Raw genomic sequence first — 19,122 nt, 5'->3', positions numbered from 1 at the left:
ACTATCTAACCTAAATCTCCCTTGCTGCAGATTATGCCGATTACGTCTTGTCCTACTTCCAGTGGACATGGAGAACAATTGATCTCCCTTCAAAGCAGCCCTTGTGATATTTGAAGATTATCAGGGTCCCCCCCCCCTTCAGTCTTCTTTTCTCAAGACTCAACAGGCCCATCTTCCTTAGCCTTTCCTCATAGGTCAGGTTTTCTAAAGCTTTGATGGTTTTTGGTGCTCTCCTCTGGATTCCCTCCAATTTGTCAACGTCTGTCTTAAAGGGTGACACCCACAAGAAGACCCAGTATTCCAGCAGAGGCCTCACCAAGGCCAAGTAGACTATGACAATGACCGCTCACGAATCATTGACATCAATTGGAACATTAACATTGACTTCCCTGGAGGCACAATTGGACCCAGTGGGAGTAAACTGGTTGGGTAAAAAGGTGCTATTTTTATGTAAACCCTTTTAAGGCAGACCTACACCTTAAGGGCCTGATCTAGTGTCCTCTGGTGTCAATGGGATCTTTTCATTGACTTCAGTGGGCTTTGGATCATGCCTGATCATGATTCACTGGGGTGAATATCACTTTTATGGAGCTGGCTGCACTTAGTGGAAAATCACATCCTGAGAGGAAGATTTTTTTCCCCGCATCATATTCTGCATTCCTACAGGCACTGCAGGCTATAGATTTTATACCTTTTAAGTTTCATACCTTGCAGTATTGGAAATTGAGTTGGCAAAGACCAGGAAATATACTGGCTGGGTTAAAAAAAATTGACTGTCAGTATATACAAAAAAAAATCAGTAAAAATGTCAGTTTAAGTTAGAAAAGTATTTCTTTCCCACTCTGGAGCGGGTTTTCAGATTTATTGGGCATGCTTTATCCCTGATCTAACACCATTAAAGACAGTAGCTCAACCGTCTCCATCACGTCAAACACAAAGTGCTTGTCTTCAGCGCCGTTCCAGGCATATCCCCACCCCTACCTGTCATCTCTCATTCACTATCGAAATGTCGACTCCCACTGCCGATTGGCCAATGGTGCCAGCCTCCGTCACCCACTTGTTAAATTTTCACGCAGTCTCCCATGCTGCCCCTCCCGGCTGGGAGGAGCTCCTCATTCACATCTGCAAAGCTACCTCATTATCCTTCTTCAAACTCTCTGTTGTTGTGATGCCTACAACACTCATGACAGTGGTTAGGCCATTGGTGTTCTGATACCACAGCCTATCGTGCTGACCAGTTCTGTCTCACTGTTTCCTTGTACTCCCCCATCGGTCTGTCTGCAGCCATCTGTTGCCTATTGTCTTATAATTAGACTGCAAACTCTTTGGGGCAGAGACCATCTTTGGGTTCTCTCCTTGTACACCGCCTAGCACAGTGGGGTCCTGTTCTATTACTGGGGCTGCTGGAAGCTACCACCACACTAATAATAATTAATCATGAAACAGAATGAATTTGGGCCTCTGGCTTCTTTTTAAAATGATGGTCAAAACAATGGATTCACTTTAAACAAAAATTAAAAATGGCATGAATTGACCATCAGAAGTCTATACAAAACCAATATCACTTCGACATGGCCCATTTTACAGTGAACCAGATCCTCTGCTAGTGTAAATTGGCATAGCTACCTAGATTTCAGTGGAGCTCTATCAGCTCACATCTGTTGAGGCTCTGGTTCTGGATGACTCTGTATGTTTTCATCAGTCATCTGGACTTTTTAACGTTACATGATAATACGGTGCACTACTTTAGCCACTTTTCACGCAAAGATCTCAAACCACTTTTCCAGACCTTGATTAATTAGAGACACAATATCCCTGTAAAATAAGTGAGGGAACGTACGTGGTCAATTTCACCCACCACTGAAATGCAGCCACTCTTGGGAGGGAAGCATGACTATTAATTAGCATAGAGTGACCAAAATAGAATGGTTTAGGACAGGAAGTGAAGGATACCATATCCAATTGGAAATGCAGGTGGAATTTAGATGGGTAAGGTTGAATTACTTCAGGTGGAATTTGCCAGTATACTCTTATAGGCAGATCCTTCAACTGGATTCCCAGGGATGCAAGATTAGCTCATGTGGACCCAGGTAGGACAGGGCTTTATGGACAATGCTCTGGGATTCTATGGTCAAGAGCTCATTTTATGTCCTCTTTAGAAGATGACAAAGTACCTCCTCCTAGCATGGGGTGCTGGCTTGTTGCTGAATGAATTTAAATGATTCTTCAATTTTTAACTATGTGAATGTTGTCAATACATTTTTGCAGATTGGTCTGGGATTCCTGCAGCTTGGGAAAGCAAGATTTCCTTGGGTACAATACACTGTTTACTGTTATAGACGCCATTGTTAATATTATTATAGCATGATGAATGGGGAAAGTAACCCAATAAGATAACACTGTGATGAATAAAGCTGAGATAGAATAACGCTAAGATAACAGGTTGCAGCAATCCAAGCCTTGCTGATTGCTTTCTCAGTGCTTGTTCTCATGCTGCCATCTATCGGTGCTAAAATAGATCACAGATTTAATCTGTCTTCCATGGTGTCCCAGATGGAATTATGCTCTGGAAAGCTATGGATGCAGTTAAGGGGGATTGAATCAGCTGTTGGGTGGCATCCTATACCATGCTTAGCTTTTACTGTTTAATTCTCAATCTTCCCTATTGCATTTCATATGGGATTGATGCAGAAGAAGCGAGCACAGAAAAATGGCGCAAAAGCTGCGGGTGGGTGATCTCACTTTGTGAATATGCCTGTCTCTGTTTTAAACAGGTGAACACCTTTCAAGCTCTCCTGATTTCAGATGGGGTGTCCACGTTTGCTATGTTTAATTATGAAGAAATCATGTGGACCACTGGAACAGCAAGTGGGGGAGATCCTTTAACCGGACTCGGTGGAGTGATGGCCCAGGTAAGGCTCTTACTGTGCATCTTCACTGTCATCTTTGTTTATGCTCTAACCTCCAACCTGTCCTTGTTCTGACAGTGTCAGCAGAGAAATATGATCTAGTGAAGACGTGACCCGCCTTAACGCAGCATGGCTTTTGTCCTCCTTTAGTGGCTAGACCAGGTCGTTTAGCTTAAACAGTCGAGGTTCCTGCTTGATGATCCATTCGGGGTCTGTAGACCATTTGGTTCACAGGGCACTTGCTGGTGAACGGAGGAGACCTGGCTGGTCACATGGTGCTGGTTTTCTTTCCCCTTCCCAGACTGAAAGGGGAATAGGAGAGAGATGAAATAACCAGCTGAAGGAAACTGTGTTTTAATCCTGTTGATAAAAGCTAAACACCTAACATTGTAAAGGTAGCTAAAAATACATGAAATTGAGAGCTGGCTGAAAAGTACCAATTTTTTTTAATTAAAAAAAAACTCTCATCCATTCATCTCCATCCATCCACTCGCACTCCCTTTTCCTTTCCCTTTTCTCTCCTTCTTTCCTTCCAAAAATTGTTTGGCTTTTCTTTGAAAATCCAAAAGAAAAAGAAAGTTTTGTTTTGTTTCTGAAAATTGAAAACAACAGGATTTTTACCGAAAATATTTGTTTTTGAAAAAGCAAAACAAAAAATAATTTTCAATTTGTTTGTCAAAAACAAGCAGACAAAGAAAACAACCACAAACGAAAGATTTCCTTTTGGCCAAATAGCCTTTTTTGTATTTAAAATACGGTAATAGTAATAAAAAAAAGTTTAGGTTAAAAAAAAAATTAATCAGTACCAATTAGTTTCCCAGTTTCTATGTACAGAGTTGCTGTAGCTGCCATCGGGATCTTATGGTGATCACAGTGGAGAGGGGAGGTGAACACAAGATAATCAACTGCAAAATGTACAGAGAAATCGGTTATTAACATCAGCGATGGCAAGAAATATGAGACAGAACAGACTTAAGGGAAGGATGATCTCTGTGTTTTCAGATGAATTTTGCTCTTTCTGTGTTCCAGGCAGGATTCAACGGTGGAAACAGCACCAATTATTTTAGCATTCCTGGTTCCAGAACCCCAGAGATAATCAATATCAAAGATACAACCAATGTTAATGTCCCTGGACGCTGGATATTCAAAATAGATGGGAGAGAAATTGACCCAGCCAATGGCTGCAGCCTGAGAGGTAAAAATTGCTTCTTTCATGTCTTTGAAGTTTACCATATAACACAAGACGATCCAGTTTGAAAGTTAATGACAGAATATGCTGCTGCTGTTGCTTTGCTATTATATTGCCCGCATTCTTTGCAACGTGTGTAAAGGCAGATTGTAAACACTCTGGGATAGAGGCTGCCTCTTTGGAAGGCAGAATGGCCTAGTGGTGAGAGTGTGGGAGTGAGAGTCGGAAGACTTCGCTTCTAGTTCTGAGTCACTGTAGGACCCTGCGCAAGTCACTACATTTTCTAATGATGGTCACCTGATGCCAGGGATGAAATCCAGACCCTGTTGTGGTCAATGGAAGTTTTGCCAGTAAGGCCAAGACTTCATCCCTGGGTAGCAAACCTTAGTGGTGTAGATTGGATAAACCACTATAAACTGCAGTTTGCACTGGGGCAGCTTAGTCTGGTTTCAAGCAGGACTAGTGCAAATAGCGGCTTTCCCTGTCTCCACTAGAGGTTTGCACTGCGGCAGCTAAACCAGTGGCTGCGTTTGGCACCGGTGATTGTAATTAGGACAATTTGCTAGTGCGGAGAAGGCCTAACTTCACAGCATTTTAAAAGGGGCGAATGGGCCCATAAAGAGCTGTGAGTCTGTTCTTTTGTCTCGCATATGGCTGTGTAACTCATTAATGTCAATGGGAAGCTATAATATACGCTGGCCTTGTTCCCGTCCTTCTGTGATTTTAGTATCTGACTGTAATTAAAAGCCTACATTTCCCCCACCTCAAAGTTATAAACCTGTGAAACTAGGGGTTTAAATTCTCAGTAAGGATTGAGATCCCTGTACTTTTGGCATTGCAGATAAGCTAGAGAAACAACAGCAAAAGAGACTCTCCTGGCTGGCCTGATGGAAATGCCATCGGTGTAAAAAGACAATACTCTGATTTCCTTTCCCTTGCTTCTGAATTATGGATTGCTGCTTTTATGCGTAGGATAAATTCAATGGCCCTGCACAACCTGCTGGGTATGTCTGTGTGCCACTGACCGTGCATAGGTATAAAGTGATAGAAGCGCTCATTGTGATACCAGGGGGACTTGGCGGCATAGAGATTATTGCATTATGATTTTACAAAGAAAACTGTCTCGAGTGTCTTCTTCGCTCCTGAAATCTTTCTAACAAGAGAGAATTTTCACTCACTGCTGGAAGCCTGAAATGTCAAGGATTGAAAATGTATACTGGTCTGAGATCTGCAGTTGGTTTATATGCAGCCCTCGACTAGTGCTGATATAGTTCTACTAGTCCAAAGGGCCTGCGTAGCCCCTAAAAAAGTTCAAGGTCTGATGTACAGCAGGGATGATGGCCCTAGCCTCTGTTTGCCGGAAGCTGGGAATGGGCGACAGGGGATGGATCACTTGATGATTACTTGTTCTCTTCATTCCATCTGGGGCACCTGGCATTGGCCACTGTTGGAAGACAGGATACTGGGCTAGATGGACCTTTGGTCTGATGCAGTATGGCCGTTCTTATGTTATAAACTTGACCCACCAGTGCTCAGAATGAAGGCTGAAATTTTCAAAGGGACTTAGGCCCACAGTTCCGTCTTCAGGTTAATGAAAGCAATGCATCTAAATCCCTTAGATGAATATGGAAATCACAGCTGACAGCTCAATGCCATTTGTAAGAGAAGAATCTCAGATTTTCAGTGGTAGGAAGTGGGTCTGAGCAGGTTTGTTTTGCCTAATTTGGAACCCACTCGAATATCGTGGGCTTGGAAGGTTGGCTCCAAAGCAAGCATAATTGGGGTCTCATTATGTTTAGAAGAGATTTTTCTGTGGAAAGAAAAAGAACAGAGAGCGTGAGAGAGAGGAAAATCCAGGGGAGAGATGAGCAGAGGGTGGGCAGAGTGAAAAACAAATAGAGAGAGGATGTGAAGAGGGAGCAGATGGAGGAGAGAGAGACTCTAAAGGGGAAAAAAAAGACACTTGCTTTTGACAGTCTAAATTCTTAGATCTTCCTCCGTCCTTTCAGGTCTCCATTCAGCTAGAAAAACATGCAATAGACTTCACAATACAGTGTAGTTACACTGCTTTTATGCTGTTTGATAATTAATCATTGCTAATTCATATAACCCAAGGCCAACTATATTATGGAATTACTTATTAATATGCCTTTGGTTTTATAGTTAGTATATGTATTTTTTTAGAATTCAGGTACATTGACGATGTTGTGTTTGTTCCATAATTACTCTGTCACCTTCCAGTTGTGTGTAATTAGTAACTACAGCTATCAAAAGGGTTAATTACAGTGTAATTACAGAATAATTACAGTGGATTCACTGTCACTATTATAAAGAGTAACCAAAACAGGTTGACTTAATATATTGCGATATATTAAGCACAAATGACTTCAAATTCCAGGGAGAAAAGGTTCATGAACCCAGACTAGTTCTGTACACTCCCCTCTCCCCAAAATAGTCTGAGCAGTTCTCAAAACTAGAAAATCTACCTGATTTTGCCCATCAATAACAGAGGTCATGATTCACCGAAGCACATGCTTAATGTTAAGCATATGAGTAGCACCATTGACTTCAATGGGACTTCTCACCTGCTTAAAGTTAAGCGCGTGTTTCCAATGCTTTGCTGAATTGGGCTGTGACGTGTTATAATGCTAGAGGGCGGTGTGATATGGGAAGTAACATCACATGGGATGCCCTGTTAGAAATGTATTGAGCTGGTGGTCCTGCTTTCAAGGCCAGTAAACTTTCCCAGTGTTGGACCCGGATCAGAAAGAACAAATGACTTGGAACGCTTGATTGTTCTTCTAAGTCGTGTCACGGGTCCTCTGTTCTGACAAGTAACGCAATGTGGGGTTCTTTTAGGGCAGTTTCTCCATCCAGGCGAGATATTCTGGGACAACGCCAACTGCTCCACCAAGTGTCGTTGCCTGGACTTTAACAATGAGATCTTCTGCCAGGAGATGGTTTGCGGCCCCTACGAAGTGTGTGAGCCGAAGGACAAGTTCTACCAATGCGTGCCGGTGGAGAGCAGCACCTGCGTGGTGTTCGGAGACCCACACTACCACACCTTCGATGGCTTCCTCTTTCACTTCCAGGGTTCCTGTGCCTATCTCCTCACCCGGCAGTGCTGGCCAGAATCTAACCTACCCTTCTTCAGCGTGGAGGCCAAGAATGAGAACCGAGGTGGCTCCTCTGTCTCCTGGTTGAAGGATATCTCGGTGGAGGTTTATTCTCACAAGATAGTTATCCCCAAAGGGAGCTTTGGGAAAGTTAAGGTAAGAGCCCCAGCAAAGAAGGAAAACTCCTTGGGTCAGATCCTCAGTTGGTGCAAAGCGGTGTAGCTCTGTTGAAGTCAGTGGGTCTATGATGATTTGCACCAGCTCAGGATCTGGACCAGTGTCTTTGTCTGGAATCCAAGCCTTGTAGGACTCCTTGGGAAGGTGGGGGGGGGGGCGGGGAGGAGGGAAGTGTTAGTGTAGGTAGTGCTGAAAACTGGAAAGGCCAAAATCCAATCCCTTCTCCAAAGGTTGTTGGGGCTGGATTGCAATCACTGGTTCCCAATTCACCATCTTGCTCAGATTCCAACATTGCAAGGGGCCCATTTTCCAGGATCCAGTTCAGCGGCTGAAGTGGAAATCTGGCAGAACACCCCTGGCCCGCCCACCCCCTGGGCTCCTAATGAGGTGGAAACCCTGCCGTTTTCCCTGATGTTACTCTTCTGCTTTGCTCCTGCAGGTGGATGATTTGGTGACGTCCTTACCCCTCTCCTTGGAACTGGGGGCGATAAAAATCTACCAGAGCGGTTTGTCAACCGCGGTGGAGACTGATTTTGGCGTCTTGGTGACCTACGATGGACAACACTATGCCTCCATCTCTGTCCCGGGCACCTACATCAACGCCACCTGTGGGCTGTGTGGGAACTATAACAAGGATCCTCAGGACGATACCCTTCGCTCGGACGGGAGGCTGGCATCGTCGGTGCTGGACCTGGGGGAGAGCTGGCGAGTGTACCATCCGGAGTGGAAATGCTCCCCAGGCTGCTTAGACAACTGCAGCTTCTGCGACGCTGCCATGGAGTCTCTCTACTTCACCCCCGAGTACTGCGGCTTCATCAACAAGACCGGCGGCCCCTTGTGGGAGTGTGGCGCCATTGTGGACCCCATGGCCTTCGTCCACAGCTGCGTGTATGACCTGTGCAGCATCCGGGACAACGGCACCGGCCTCTGCCAGGCGATCCAGGCTTACGCCTTGGTGTGCCAAGCCCTGGGGATTCCAGTGGGAGACTGGCGAACCCAGACAGGATGTGGTAAGGCTGCCCTGAGGCGGTGGGAGGTGGTTTCGGGGGCCCACAACAGACTCCCATTGAAGTGAAAACCCTGCATGAGATAAGCCCGGAGACGAGCCGGCAGGGACTTGATTGAGGCAGCCAGAGTTACAGTGAAAACCGAGCAGTCCCTCCTTTCAATTCTGAAATGCAACACGAGAAGGACAAGGGGACGCCTAGTAACTAAAGGGCAGTTAGAGTGTTGAACAAATAGCAGGAAATTCGAGCGCCCTATGGAACTCAATGCTGGTGTGCCAGGCATTGTGGCTGGATTCAAGACAGGGCTGGCTCATTTAATGGCCATTGCCATCAGCTGAGATGCTAAATCTAAATCTCTCCACCTGCTTTCTCTCTTGCGCCACTTTTGTGGAGAGGGAACTCAGCTGATTTCTGCAGGGTTACTCCTGATTTATACCGGCGTGAGTGAGAGGAGACTGGGGCCGCGCATCCCATAGTGCAGGGTGTAAGCTGACACCCCCTCTGCGAGGTGTCAGGAAAGGACTTTTCCTTGTGTGTGTGGTGCTGTCTGACTCTGAGTGCAACGGGGGCGGGGGGGAGGGCACCTCAGCACAAGAGGGCGATTTAGAGACAAAGGGGGTGTAATGGAGGCCGTTTGCCTACCTCCCTCTGAACCATCAGCCACCTCCAGGAGACAGGATGCTAAATCTGACGCACCCAGTGTGTAGTGGCGACACCTGTGTCCCAGTTCAGAATGGCAGAAGTGGAATGGTTGCCTCTTTCCAGGCTACCATCCGCCACCATTGTAACTGGTTAAAGCAAGTGGCTAAATTACCTCTGCCAGCCAGTGTACGTAGCGGTGTCAACCCCAGAGCAGTAAGGGGATAATGATACTTATTAATAATGGCAATCTAATCACATCTCTCTACCTAGGGATTCATGCCATGCTCACTACTGTGGCATGGGAGTGCTGAATGATAAGACAGACGAGGTGGGCAAGGTCATATCATTTTGGGGGCCAACTTCTGTTGCTGAAAGAGGCAAGCTTTCGAGCTACACAGCGCTCTTGTTCAGCCTCGACGCTCAAGAGCTTGTCTCTTTCACCTACACAAGTTGGTCCAATCAAGTTATGACCTCACCCACCTGGTCTCTCTAACAGTCTGGGACCAACACGGCTACAACACTGCAAACGATACTCCCTTATGATAAATTAGAAAGCAATAAGGGGTTGATAATAACAAGAGAGAAATCCATATAGTATGTCAGCGGTAATATTGAATACTAAAGTCTCTTTTTCTATTTATCATCACCATACTTACTATCTGTCTGTTGATCATTGCCATACATAGGTAGGTAGACAGACAGACACATTATCTCACTTGATCATTATGGCATATGACTGCCTAATAATAATAATAATCCAAAGAGTAATAAGAGAATAGTAATAAGTCATAAAATCACATAACAGTCAGGGTTAGGAGGGAATCTAAATTAATATAACTACCACCACCTGAATGGCATCTGGGTCTATGAAATTCTCTGGGAGGTTTTATGTCTCAGTCCATGGTCCTATGCCTGATTTCCCTTAATCTCTTTCCATTCTCTCCCCTCTCTGATTTCTTGATTCCGCCTCCTCCCCTCCCTTCATCTCTTGTAAGAATAAGTTTCGCAAGTAGAAAATTCGAGGGGGAGCTGTGTTGGGAACTGTGGGAGAGAAACCCACAATGCTGTGCGATTGCGATGGGATGGGGAATGCTGTGGGTGTGAACTGGAAAAAGAACGGTTAGTATGGGTGCTGAGAGGGCCCCATTCTGATCTCTCAGGTGTGTGAATTAGGAGCATTTTCTCTGAAATCAGGGTTAAGTGACAGCAGCAATTTCGGGCCAGATCCTCACTTGGTGTAAGATGGCCCATATGCTTCGGTGCGGCTCTGCTGATTTACAGCAGCAGAGGATCTGGCCCATAGTTGAAAACAGTTTGGCCCCGAATAACACGAGTAGCCTTGTAACAGCCTCTCCTCTACCTTCCCTCTCCTAGCTACAGCTGTCCAGTGCCCAGAATTCAGCCACTACTCAGTTTGCACCAACAGCTGCCCAGCCACGTGTTCGGATCTAACAGCCCCGCTGGCCTGCAGCTCCCCTTGCACCGAGGGCTGTGAATGCAACGAAGGCCACGTCCTGAGCACGGACCAGTGCGTCCCCATCCACAAGTGCGGCTGCGATGTCGACGGCAGGTACTACGCCGTAGGGGAGTCTTTCTGGGCCGCCGCAGACTGCACAGTGCAGTGCCGGTGCGAGGACGGTGCAGAGATCAGCTGCTTGAATGCCAGCTGCCGGGAAGGAGAGGTGTGCGCGGTAGAGAACGGCTACCGGGGCTGTTACCCCAAGCGAGAGAGCTTGTGCTTGGTGAGCCAGAACCAGGTGCTGCAGTCTTTTGATGGGGTGGCGTTCATGTTCCCCCCGGAGCATTCCTACACCCTGCTCAAAACCTGCTCGGAGAGACCGCACTTCCTGGAGGTTGACATCAGCAAAAAGAAACCCGAATCCAGGCCTAACTGGCTCCGACCCCTGAGGATCCAGGTAGCTGGCCAGGAGGTCAAAGTTGGAGGTTCCAGTGCATCTGAAATCAAGGTAAGAATCCTATCAAGGGACAGTCTTCAATCGGGGGAAGGGAGTGGGGAGTCTCTCTCTGCTGCTCACAGAGAGCGAGAGCATATTGTGCTTCCATGGCACGTTGCAGCTGAGAATCGCCGAACTCTTTACACATGTGCCTCAACAAAATCTTGTGATTTGTCACCACCTCCACTGCGGGGGGTAACCGTGAGTGCTGCGGTGCCCCCATCCCCTGGAGGTTTGGTAGCATGCCGGACGTACCAGAGACAAGCTCTGTAGGTGTTCCAAGCACAAGGCCCTTTAGGCTGTAGCCATTGGTTAGGTGCCCACACAAACTCCCAGGGTCTGAGGAATACCAAAGGGCTGCTTTGCTGGGGCCACTAGAAATAAACGTTGCCGTTACCCTAGGCAGAATGGCTTGACGATACAAGCAGTGAACCCACTGTTACTCTCCCTAAGAGAGAGATGGTAATTATTCCCATTTTACAGAGGGGTAAACTGAGGCAGAGTGGCACCGCTGGGATTAGAGTCCAGCAGCCCCGACTCTTCTCACTAGACAACACTGCCAACTCCAAAACATTTAGGTTGGGATTTTCAAAAAAGCTGCCCCCAAATCCCATCCTTAACCTTCGTCATCTCCAAAGACCCTGAGGGTTATGTCTATGCTGCAAGAAAACTCCGTGGCTGGACTGTATCCGCTCACTCAGGCTGTGCGGCTATAAAATTGCCGTGTAGATGTTTGGGCTCAAGATGGAGCCCAGGCTCTGAGACCTCAGGAGTGGGGAGGGTTCTAGAGCCCAGGCTGTAGCCCAACCTTGAACATCTACACTGTAATTCTACAGCCCCTCGGCCTGCGTCAGCTGACTGGGGCTCAGGCTAGCTGCGGGTGTATTATTTGCACCTGATTGTTTTCTCCTTCTAACTGAGAGAGGTGAAGCAGGGTAGGGGTGGAGGGGATAGAGGCTGAGCAAAGAAAACAGACATCCCGGAATGAGACAGAGCATGGAAGATGAAGGATTTAATTTGTAGATCCAGACGCTGCTTGGGAAAGCTGGTGCTGGGAGCGACTGGCCCATGGAGACTCTGAACGGATGCCAAGACAAAAGGGACGGAGGTGGAAATCAATGTACAATGCCTGTACGGCAAGTCTGTGGGTTTTATTAAAATACCATTTCCTGCAGTGCCCGGGGTTACAGTGTAGTTAGTCAACAAAGCAGCTATTGAAAACAAGGAGCCTTCTTGCTGAACGGTTTTGCTCCCTGTGAGGCTTTGAGGCTTTGCTTGCTTTATTGTCACCAGTGAGCTTTTGCTCGTCTTAGCCCTGCTGAGTCAGGACAGCCACAGGAGAGAAGCGAGGATGCTCTTCTGACTCGTGCATCGTTAACTAAAGTCCCCGTTGCAATTCTCAGCGAAGCTCTGCTTGCTGAATGTTTGTTAGTGGTGAAGGATGATGCAAGAGCCCAGCTTGATTGGTCAAATCCCCGTTTGAGTCTGTATTGCTGGCGGTTAGATAAATCACTGATTTCTAGAGTGAGCAACGTTGATCAGGACACACGGACAGAAAAAAACCTAAAATCCACTACAGTGTTACTTACAAATAGTCCTTGCAACCTGGTTTTAAGCCTGAGCTGCCTACAAATGAATGTGCCCTAGGCACATGGGGTGTCAAGCTGACAGCGATCCTTATTTATTCAGACCCAAATTAGTCAGTTTTACCAGCCACCAATGCCAGCATGAAGCTATGTGATACTCTTCTGCCATGCTTGCAGTTACACAGCTTTACCACTGCTTCGCAACATACTGGGTAGTGTGCACGTGCACTACTGCCCTCTACTGGTGGCAATCAGAACTGCTGAGCTGTGTGTCATAGGCTCCATACCACTAATGGGGATTTTCCTATAGCTTAAGTGTAAGAGACCTGTGCTCTTTCTTGAAGGAGAATTTTGGTTCTATCTCAGATTATTTATGTGTATTGTGGTAGCACGTAGGAGCCTCAGCCATGGACCAGGACCCCATTGTGCTAGGCACTGTACAAACACGGAACAAAAAGACAGTTGCTATCCCCAAAGAGTTTATAATCCAGATGTCGCTATGAAGTTCCAGATGAGCTCTGTGTGCAGTGTAATGGCAGCCGTGCGGTTCCTAGATGACCCCGGGCTTGTTATAAAACAGTCGCAACTCCCATTCAACCTGCTCAGCTTACAATGGGCCCTCCTTTACCTTCCTCTTTCTTCCGCTAACTCTTCCATTCTGATCTCACGAGGGCGATGGAAAATGTAGCATAGATCAGTGGTTCTCACACTGTGGTATTTGTCCTGCTGGTGGCACGTGGGCTGTTTTCAGGCAGCATGCAGCTGCCTTGGTTTGAAATACAGAATCAGAATGAGAATCCATTATAGACTCATAGGACTGGAAGGGACCTCGAGAGGTCATCTAGTCCTGTCCCCTGCACCCATGGCAGGACTAAGTCTTACCTAGGCCATCCCCGACAGGTGTTTGTCTAACCTGCTCTTAAAATAACTTAGCACCAGTTTAAATGCTCGCTGTCCATGCTGTATTTGACGCAGATGACGATGTGATGCAGAGCAATAGCACAGTCTGCTACTAGCTGCGGGAGTAGGACACAAGGCGCTCTACTTTCAGTGGTCACCTCCAGAGCGGCGAGCATTTCACATCCACCACATGCTTTCATTTGCAGGTGAATGGTTATGAAGTGGAGCTGCCATTTTTCCTCTCCTCCGGCCAGTTGGAAATTTACCGGAGCAAAAATGGCACGGTGATTGAGTCCGAAGGGCTTGTGAGTATCCAGTACTCCAACCTGGGCATGCTGCAGATACGCCTCTCGACCGTCTACTTCAACTGCACTGCTGGACTGTGCGGCTTCTTTAATGGGAACAGCAGCGACGAGTTCTGCTTCCCCAACGGCAAGTGCACGGACAACCTGGTGGTTTTCCTGCAGAGCTGGACCACCTTCGACGAGATCTGCAACGGGGAGTGCGGGGACCTGCTCAAGGCCTGCAACAACGACTCAGAGCTGCTCAAGTACTACCGGAGCCGCTCCAAGTGTGGGATCATCAACGACCCCACCAACAGCTCCTTCCTGGACTGCCACGGCGTGGTCAATGCGTCGGCCTACTACAGAACGTGCCTCTTCCGCCTGTGCCAGAGCAGGGGCAATCAGTCGGAGCTCTGCGACTCGGTGGCTCGTTACGCTAGCGCCTGTAAGAACGCGGAGGTGGAGGTCGGTCAATGGAGGAGCTTCAACTTTTGCCGTAAGTTGGGGAAAAGTCTTTGATTGACTTTGGGTGGGGGTGAACTACTACTTCTTCAGAGGACAAGTATGTTCATTTTTTCCCCCTCCTCCCTTTCCATCCTTCTTTCCCCTCCACCCCCAGATCCTTCCCCTCAAAGCTGCACCTCCAGCCTGCGCATCTAAGGACTATCGACTAAAACGTTTTAGTGGTCCCATGTGCTATGCAGGAGGTCAGACTAGATGATCTTATGGCCTTAAAATCAAGGAATCTATTCAACATTTTTGGAGGGGGGAAAATGGCTTTTTGACCAAACCAAACATTTTCATGGAAAATTGTGAGCTTTTTTGGTCAGGAACCGTCTTTTGTTCTGTGTTTATACATGCCTTGCACAGTGGGGTCCTGGTGTAGGACTAGAATAAATAATAATCAATCATAATTAATCGTATCTATTATTTTCCTCTATTTAGGTTTTTATAAGGTTGCCCATCACTGTGGTGTCTGGGTGCAACATAGATTCATAGGGTAAAAACCTGGCCCTGTTGAGTTCAATGGAGCCAGAATTTCACCTATACATTTTAAGTTCAGAAGGGAACATTGTGATCATCTTATTTGATATCCTGCAGAGCACAGGCCAGAGAATTTCACTCCGTAATCCCTGCATCTAGCCTAGTATGACCTCACTGAACAGAACTTGATGCTCTGATTCACAAAAATCTCTGTAAATGAAGGATTGGTGGTGGGTTTTTGCTATTTCGCCAGCTTCGGTCAATACAGGTTGTTTGTAACAATAGCCAATGATGCAAGAAGAAGTAGTCTCTTACCTAGCTATTTTAAGCCATGCGTTGGGGTCAACAAAAAGGAAATAGTAGGAGAGTTTCTTAACTTGTTTACCAGGTCCTTATTCAGATGAGCACCTGCTTCAGCCCCAGTAGCATTGTAGCAAAGTACAGTCTTGTGTTGCAGAAAGAAAACATTTGTACTTGTCGGGAAGAACTGGCAAGTAAATGGGCAGCTTGTACAAATTAAGAAGGTAATCTTGTTTGGGCACAAAGACACAAAGCTTTTGCTTTTTGTGCTCAGGCTATTTTTGTAAGCACTTCCTTTCCCTTGCAGAAAGAGGTCTCCCAATTAAGTAATTTCATGATGGCATTTCAGGAACATCAGGAGTTGTATTACACTGTGTCTGAGTGTTCCAGAATTGCAGATGGATTCTAACAATAGTGTAAGCCATCATCAGAGAGTAATTTGAATAAGTCATGTTTTTTTGCTGTTGCTGTCAGCTTGCCATGGATGTTGTAACATTCATAATTCAAAAGCACATGTAAAAATCCCACACCGCAGAAGTACATAACAGGCAATGAACCAGCCTTCATTTCTCAAACTGAGGGCTTATGGGAGTCTGTGGAAGGGAGAGGGAAGGAGAGACCCCATGGTCTAGTGGACAGGGCCCTCAGAGTCAGGAGACCTGAGCTTCTATTCCCGGCTCTGACACTGACCTGCTTTGTGACCTTGGACAAGTCACTTTCTCACCCTGTGCCTCAGTTTCCCCTCCTACGTTTGTCCAGCTTGCCTGTTTAGACTGTAAATTATTCAAGCCAGGGACCATCCTGTATTGATACTGTAATGCAAATATCAAAGGGGTAGCCGTGTTAGTCTGGATCTGTAAAAGCAGCAAAGAGTCCTGTGGCACCTTATAGACTAACAGACGTATAGGAGCATGAGCTTTCGTCCTGAAGTTTTTTGCTGCAGGATGGTAGCCATCCTTTTGCAGCAAAAAAACTTCAGGACCAGACTTCAAAGAGAAACTGCTGAGCTTCAGTTCATCTGCAAATTTGACACCATCAGCTCAGGATTAAACAAAGACTGTGAATGGCTAGCCAACTACAAAAACAGTTTCTCCTCCCTTGGTGTTCACACCTCAACTGCTAGAAGAGGGCCTCATCCTCCCGGATTGAACTAACCTCGTTACCTCTAGCCTGACTCACTCTTGCTTGCATATTTATACCTGCCTCTGGAAATTTCCACTACATGCATCCAAAGAAGTGGGTATTCACCCACGAAAGCTCATGCTCCAATACGTCTGTTAGTCTATAAGGTGCCACAGGACTCTTTGCTGCTTGTAATGCAAATATTAGTGGTGATGATAGGAGAGAAGCAGGATGCGGACAATGAATCCAGAAAAGTCGACCATCTGCCGTTTAGAATGGACTGTCGGCGAGCTGATGTTTCTGCACCATTAATACAATAATAACATAAGAATCCCTGGCTCTTATATAGCACATTTCATCAGTAGATCTCCTAGCGCTACAGATTGCAAAGGAGGGCCAAATCAAAAGATGGATGGGCAAACTGAGGCACAGAGAGGGAAAGTGACTTAGCCAAGGTCAGTGTCAGAGTTGGGAATAGAACCCAGGACTCCTGAGTCCCAGTCTAGTGCTCTCTCCACTGCCTCCCAATAGAACATAGTGGTCTCGTCATGCTGTTGAGGACACGTCACAGAGAGTCCGTGCACATTTGCAGAGTCATATCAGTGATCTGTATCAATAACCACCACAGACTAGCTGTGACAAGTAGCACCTGTTCCCTGGCACAAAGAACTTGCTGGATTATAGTCCCTTACTCTGCAAGGTGCTGAGCCCAGTGGGGCTTGAGAATGCTCAGCATCTCCCAGGATGTGGTCCTGAGATCCAGGAGATGAGACGTGGAAGAATAAATAAACGGGAAGGTGCAGAGAAGAAGGTGGGAAGGATTCCTAAAGGAGGAGGAGAGATGGAGCAGATACGCAGAGGGGAGGTTGATCCAGGTGTAGGGGGATGCATTGGTCAAGGGTATGAAGCTGAGAGTGGGTGAAAATGATGAAGGGAGCAGTAAGGCAAGAGAAACAGGAGCCTAGAGGTGGAGGCCTGGGGCGAGGAATTCTTGAAGGCAAGAGCAAAGAGCCTGAGTGCCATGTGCTGGTGTGTATGTGGCAGCAGGGAGGGGACAGGAAGGGATTCATGGAGGAGGGCAATGCTGGGGGAGGAAGGTGAGTCTCGGACACAGTTGGGGCTGTGAGCTGAAGGCAAAAGAAAGGAGTTAAGGTGTGATTCACACGGTGAACTAGGTCAGCGTCTCTGATGGAGGCAAGTGTTTCAGACAGATGGGGCAGTCAAAGGGAAAAGGACAAGGACAAGACCAGAGAGATGGACGGGGAGAAGCTATGAGGGAGATCAGGGGGAGAAAATCCACAGAGATTATCAAAAGAGCAAGAGGGCCAGACTGAACTGGATCCTGAGACGAGACGGCGAGGAAACCTCTGCAGGAGGGAGAAGGGTATGAACAGGAAACCAGATATGGTGGCAGGATGGGAAGGGAGAAATCAGAGGAGATGGGAGGTGTGTACGGTTGTTTTCTTTTACAGTAGCTTGTGTGGCACTGTCCCCAATACCACAACTTGCTCTTTGTCTCGCTGATCCCACATCCTCCTTCTCTCTGACCTGAATCTCCATCGCCGGTGACGGTGGAGCCTTTCTCCCCAATAAGCCATTGACGTTGTGTGTGTTTCATTGCCTCCAGCTCTCCAGTGCCCTGAAAATAGCCACTTCGAGGAGTGCATGACCTGCACCGAGACCTGCGAAACCCTGGTCATTGGCCCCGTCTGCGTGGACACCTGCATGGAGGGCTGTCAGTGCGACGAGGGCTTTGCCTTCCAAGGGTCCCAGTGTGTCCCCAGGAGCGAGTGTGGCTGTAATTTTGAGGGGCATCAGCTCTTCACCAATCAGACCTTCTGGATGGACATTGACTGCCAGTTCTTCTGCTACTGCAATGGGTCTGACAACAGCGTGCACTGCGAGAACATCTCCTGCAAGGACGACGAGTACTGCCTGGAGGAGAATGGCCTCTACTACTGCCAGCCCCGCACAGATGCCTCCTGCATCGTCTCCGGCTATGGCCATTACTTGACCTTTGATGGATTCTCGTTTGACTTCCAGAGCAGCTGCCCCCTGGTCCTTTGCACAACGATCTCCAGGCAGCGGGTGGAGAGGTCGGATACTTTCCCCGGATTCACCGTCACGGCCAAGAACGAGGACCGGGACCCGTCCCTGGCCTTGTGGGTGAAGCAAGTTGAGGTGGACGTCTTCAATTACAACATAGTCATCCACCGGGCCTACAAATACACAGTGCTGGTGAGTCGGCTGGTCACAACATGACCCAGAGGGTAGAGGGGTGGAGGGAGAGGCCGCAGCCTGGGGTTGTGGGACTCAGTTGAGCACAGTACACACTGCCAGCTAATCGGGGACAGGGCAGGAGTTGATGCTATTGGAAAGTGAAGTTTTGGTAGATCCTGACCCATGGTCTTGTGCACCCTTGTCTGTTGTAGCTCTTGAGTCCTGAACACATTCTGTCTCCAGAATAACTTATGGTTCCTATCTGAGCATTTTCTGCTGCTCCACGTCTCTCATTTCATAAAGCTGCCACTGACTTGACTTTCTTAAGGGGCCTTCTGTTTTCCCCTGTGCTGCCTCCATCATTTTATAGAGATCGACAGTGACATTTGCTTTCTGGAAGCATAAAGGCCCAGCAAGCTGCATTGGAGGGTCCAAGCCTGCCTGTGCATATGAAACTCTTGTGGGAACTCTGCAGGGGAGCTGCATGAGGAGGACTTGCAGGATAACTGGGTAACCATATCAAGGCAGGAAAGGGATTGGATTTCTGAGTTCTCTTAGGAGCTGCAAGCAAAGTGGGTGAGGTTCTAACTGACTTCCAAGGTCTGATTGTTTTCGGAGCAGAACCTGGCAGCCGGTATCTAAACAAGCTCCGGCGTGGTGTTAGAGGTGGTACCTTTAAGGGCTGAACGTCCCAGATAGTGAGTCTGGGTGGGTGTTACGGAGCTCTTGTT

At 47.3% G+C, this 19,122-nt stretch overlaps 1 protein-coding gene across 1 annotated transcript in view; it reads left to right on the top strand.

Moving 5' to 3' along the window:
- Window positions 1–19,122, top strand: part of TECTA (tectorin alpha) — a 57,732-nt gene that overhangs the window by 9,086 nt on the left and 29,524 nt on the right. Inside the window, 7 exon segments of the mRNA XM_024196674.3 lie at window positions 2,775–2,912; window positions 3,939–4,104; window positions 6,958–7,370; window positions 7,831–8,401; window positions 10,415–11,007; window positions 13,688–14,261; window positions 17,799–18,409. Coding sequence (XP_024052442.2) covers window positions 2,775–2,912; window positions 3,939–4,104; window positions 6,958–7,370; window positions 7,831–8,401; window positions 10,415–11,007; window positions 13,688–14,261; window positions 17,799–18,409 — 3,066 coding nt within the window.

Source organism: Terrapene carolina, unplaced genomic scaffold (assembly GCF_002925995.2).
Source record: "Terrapene carolina triunguis isolate 2854851 unplaced genomic scaffold, T_m_triunguis-2.0 Scaffold374, whole genome shotgun sequence".
Taxonomy (NCBI): Eukaryota; Metazoa; Chordata; order Testudines; family Emydidae; genus Terrapene; species Terrapene triunguis.
The sequence above is the reverse complement of the archived record's forward strand: the minus strand, read 5'-3'. Positions and strand labels throughout refer to the sequence as shown.